This window comes from Gadus macrocephalus, chromosome 10 (assembly GCF_031168955.1).
Source record: "Gadus macrocephalus chromosome 10, ASM3116895v1".
Taxonomy (NCBI): Eukaryota; Metazoa; Chordata; class Actinopteri; order Gadiformes; family Gadidae; genus Gadus; species Gadus macrocephalus.
Window position 1 is genome coordinate 1,261,222 of NC_082391.1, and position 3,553 is coordinate 1,264,774.

General features: G+C 46.7%; 1 protein-coding gene across 1 annotated transcript; it reads right to left on the reverse strand.

Moving 5' to 3' along the window:
- Positions 1-406: 406 nt before the first annotated feature.
- Positions 407-2,228, reverse strand: neurog1 (neurogenin 1). The gene is made up of 2 exons (XM_060063864.1): positions 2,039-2,228; positions 407-1,915 (listed from the first exon to the last, which is right to left on the reverse strand). The coding sequence occupies exon 2, from the start codon at positions 1,897-1,899 to the stop codon at positions 1,099-1,101; it is 801 nt and encodes a 266-aa protein (XP_059919847.1). The 5' UTR covers positions 1,900-1,915; positions 2,039-2,228; the 3' UTR covers positions 407-1,098.
- Between the last annotated feature and the right edge of the window lie 1,325 nt (positions 2,229-3,553).

The window sequence follows — 3,553 nt, forward strand, 5'->3', positions numbered from 1 at the left end:
GTTTTGCTTTTTTCTTTTGTTTATATATCCTGAATGACTGTGAATACACTTTCAGATAAATATCATGTAAATTAACTAGGCTATTATCTGTTATATTATTTCTTCTCAATCAAATATAGCCCTGAAAGATGAAAGGTAAAAGAGCAAAGGAAACATGTGTTGTTTTTTTAGAAACGTTATATTTTTATTTCGTAGAAATATGGCTGTCAGCACCAAAGTTCCGTTGTAAATAGAATAATAATCTCTCTATATACAAAGTACAATTTCATATGTCAAGTGAGCAAAAACAGTCGAATAAATAAAAGAACAACCCTAGCAAATTATACGGACGATCCACCCACGCCTCTTGACGATGGTATTGAGTCATTGAATTGAGTGTGTGTGTGTGTGTGTGTGTGTGTGTGTGTGTGTGTGTGTGTGTGTGTGTGTGTGTGTGTGTGTGTGTGTGTGTGTGTGTGTGTGTGTGTGTGTGTGTGTGTGTGTGTGTGTGTGTGTGTGTGTGTGTGTGTGTGTGTGAATACATAATGCATGAGGGGAGCTCCTTGTCTTCTGATGGCCTTTCAGTTCGTTGTCAAAGCGTTGAGACCGAATTTCCACGCTCGTTTTTCTGCATTATCACTCATTATCACTCTACAAATTGTAAAATTGACTTTTCACCTCGCTCTGCAAAAGCAAATCAGTCTCCTTCTCTGTCTGTGATTCATAATACTCATCTAATGGAGGACCGAGGTCACATCTTTGTGAACTAGTTGCCTACGTTGTCGTTTGCGCTGGGGGAAAAGTGCAAAAGGTTTTGGAGAAAATACAAAATATTCAAAACAAACTATATATAAAAAACAGAAATTAAGTTATTCTCATTAACAATTATTGTGTATAGAAACAAGTAAATAGCAAATCAAATTAAATGAATAAAAATCGGTATATAAAAAAAAGCCACAATCGAGTGGCCTTCCATAAGGCAAACAGTGGTTTGTTTTTTCTGTCCGTTATTTTCCTTTCCTCGCCGGCGGCCTCCGGTTCTGACTCTTTTATCATGATACATCTGCGCACACGAAGCGGTCCGCGGACTGTCCATCCAGTCCAAGTACGGCCTTCCTCCTAGTAGACGACGGGCACGAAGTGGCTGTGGTAGCCGTAGATGGAGTCGCTCTGCATGAAGCCGTAGTCCTGCGCGCCGAGGGGGCTGCTCGGGTTGGAAGTGCAATAAGCCGGGGATGAGGAGGAGGAAGCCGGGGAGGAGGTAGAAGAGGCTGGGGAGGAGGAGGCGGAGGAGGAGGAGGGGGAGGAGGCGGAGGCCAAGGCGGAGGCGGAGACGGCGGAGCTCCAGGAGCAGGCTTCGCTCGCTGGATTCTTCTCGTCGGTGATGCAGCTGAGGTTGGGCAGCATCAGAAGTGACATGTCCCCGTTGACAGGCGGAGCCCTGCCGGCCGCCTTGTTGCTCGCTTGGAGGTCGGCGATGCGGATTGTCTCGGACAGTGCCCATATGTAGTTGTGCGCGAAGCGGAGCGTCTCGATCTTGGTCAGCTTGGTCTCGTCCGGGAAGGCGGGCAGCACTCCGCGCAGCGTGTCCAGCGCGTCGTTCAGGTTGTGCATGCGATTGCGTTCGCGGTCGTTCGCCTTTACACGCCGGTTCTTCCTCACCACAATCACTGTGCCATCGCCGCGTGCGCGACCCCGGCGCCTCTTCTTCTTCTGCTGCTGCTGCTCGACGTCTCCTTGGCCTCCGAGGTGGAGGAGACCGCCGAGGTCGCTGTCGGACGGGGAGCCGGGCTTCCCGGTGCAGGAGGACGCGGGGGACTCGGAGCGCATGCTGCACGAGCCCGAGTTCTCATCGTCGCTCTGCGCGCCGTACGAGAAGTCGCAGCTGTTGCTGTCGATGTCGGAGTACACGCTGTCCATCGTGAGGTTTTGCTTTCTGAAACAAGTAAAAAAAAGAAGACAATATTAAAAAAACTGCGCAAAAGTTAAAAAAGAATCACTCGCATTTAAATGACAACAAGCTGTGTAGCAGATAAACACGCAGTGTCTTTGAACCTACCTCTGGATGATAGTGGTTGAAGTAGGAAGTTTTCTCGCCAGCAGAGACAGAGTTCCCTAAAAGGAAGGCTTTTTTTTTTTCTTGGTGCGTAAAGAGTAAAGTATAAGGCACGCGTCTTTGCGTCTTTTTTTCCTTTGCTCTTGATTGAGCTCGTGCTATCCAGTGAGCCTGGCACACGACTGGCCTCACTCTTCTTATATACCCTGGACGTACAATAACCCCCCCCCCTCTCCCTCCCACCCCTGCTGTGGCATGTGTGTGTTTTCGTGTGTTTGCGTGTGCGTGTGCGTGTGTGTGTGTGTGTGTGTGTGTGTGTGTGTGTGTGTGTGTGTGTGTGTGTGTGTGTGTGTGTGTGTGTGTGTGTGTGTGTGTGTGTGTGTGTGTGTGTGTGTGTGTGTGTGGGATGGATGAATGGGGCGCGTCACGTCTGCCCCGTGCCGCCGCACCGTCTCATTAGCATAATGAAGCGTGCCTGTAATCACCGGCAACCAATCAGAGCGTCGGGCCCGCTGCCCGGCCACGCGATCAGAACTGTTGCTGTAGTGTAGACAGACCACGCCCACTTTTCCAAGTTAGAAAAAACCTGTATACTTAAATGAAAGAAGACCAAAAGAGGGGGGAGAAAACCCCGGGGTCGCATGTCCGGGGACACGCTCCAAACACTATGGGGGGTTCTACAATCTCCTCCATCTCTAAGTTTGCCTCAAATATATCTTTCTTCTCAACTCTTCTTTGTCAAACAGAACGATCTCCGTGTACGATTCATATCAAAACAAGGACTATTTACTCGAGCCAATTTTCCTGAAAAACTAGATCCTTTTTTTTTTAAATTGTTTTTACACTGGAATATATTCAATGTGTTTTATTACTACATACTTTAAGAACATAGACCCACACAAAAGTTCATAATTGCGGATGAGAAGAAGACATCATCCATGTTCCCCCTAAATCCGACTGCATTTTGTTATGATGAAACTCGATAATTATAAAAAACATTTCATACTTTTCCATTTCTATCTGCTCTTTCTCACGGCCGTTTGTGTGTGTGTGTGTGTGTGTGTGTGTGTGTGTGTGTGTGTGTGTGTGTGTGTGTGTGTGTGTGTGTGTGTGTGTGTGTGTGTGTGTGTGTGTGTGTGTGTGTGTGTGTGTGTGTGTGTGTAGACTAGATTTTTTAAAGCAGCTTCATCTATACATTTTTTTGCTTTTTTTTTTCCATCTACACAGTTTCTCCACCCATCCTTCTTTAATATTCCCACCATTGTTGGACGCGGCCATTAAAATGTCCGGCAGTGCATTGGCCAATTCTCTCCAAGTGTTTTTAAAGACATCTTTATGAGACAGCCACACCATTTCCATTAATTATTCAATTTATTCCATTTACAGCACCTCGTCCCTCTTTAGAGAAGGTGACCGGGGCCACTATTTAGAAATAGTTAGTCCAGAGACCTGTGGCGCTTTTCTCCGCGTTCCATTATGAGGAGTCGGGGGGACAGTCATTTATAAATAATTACACAA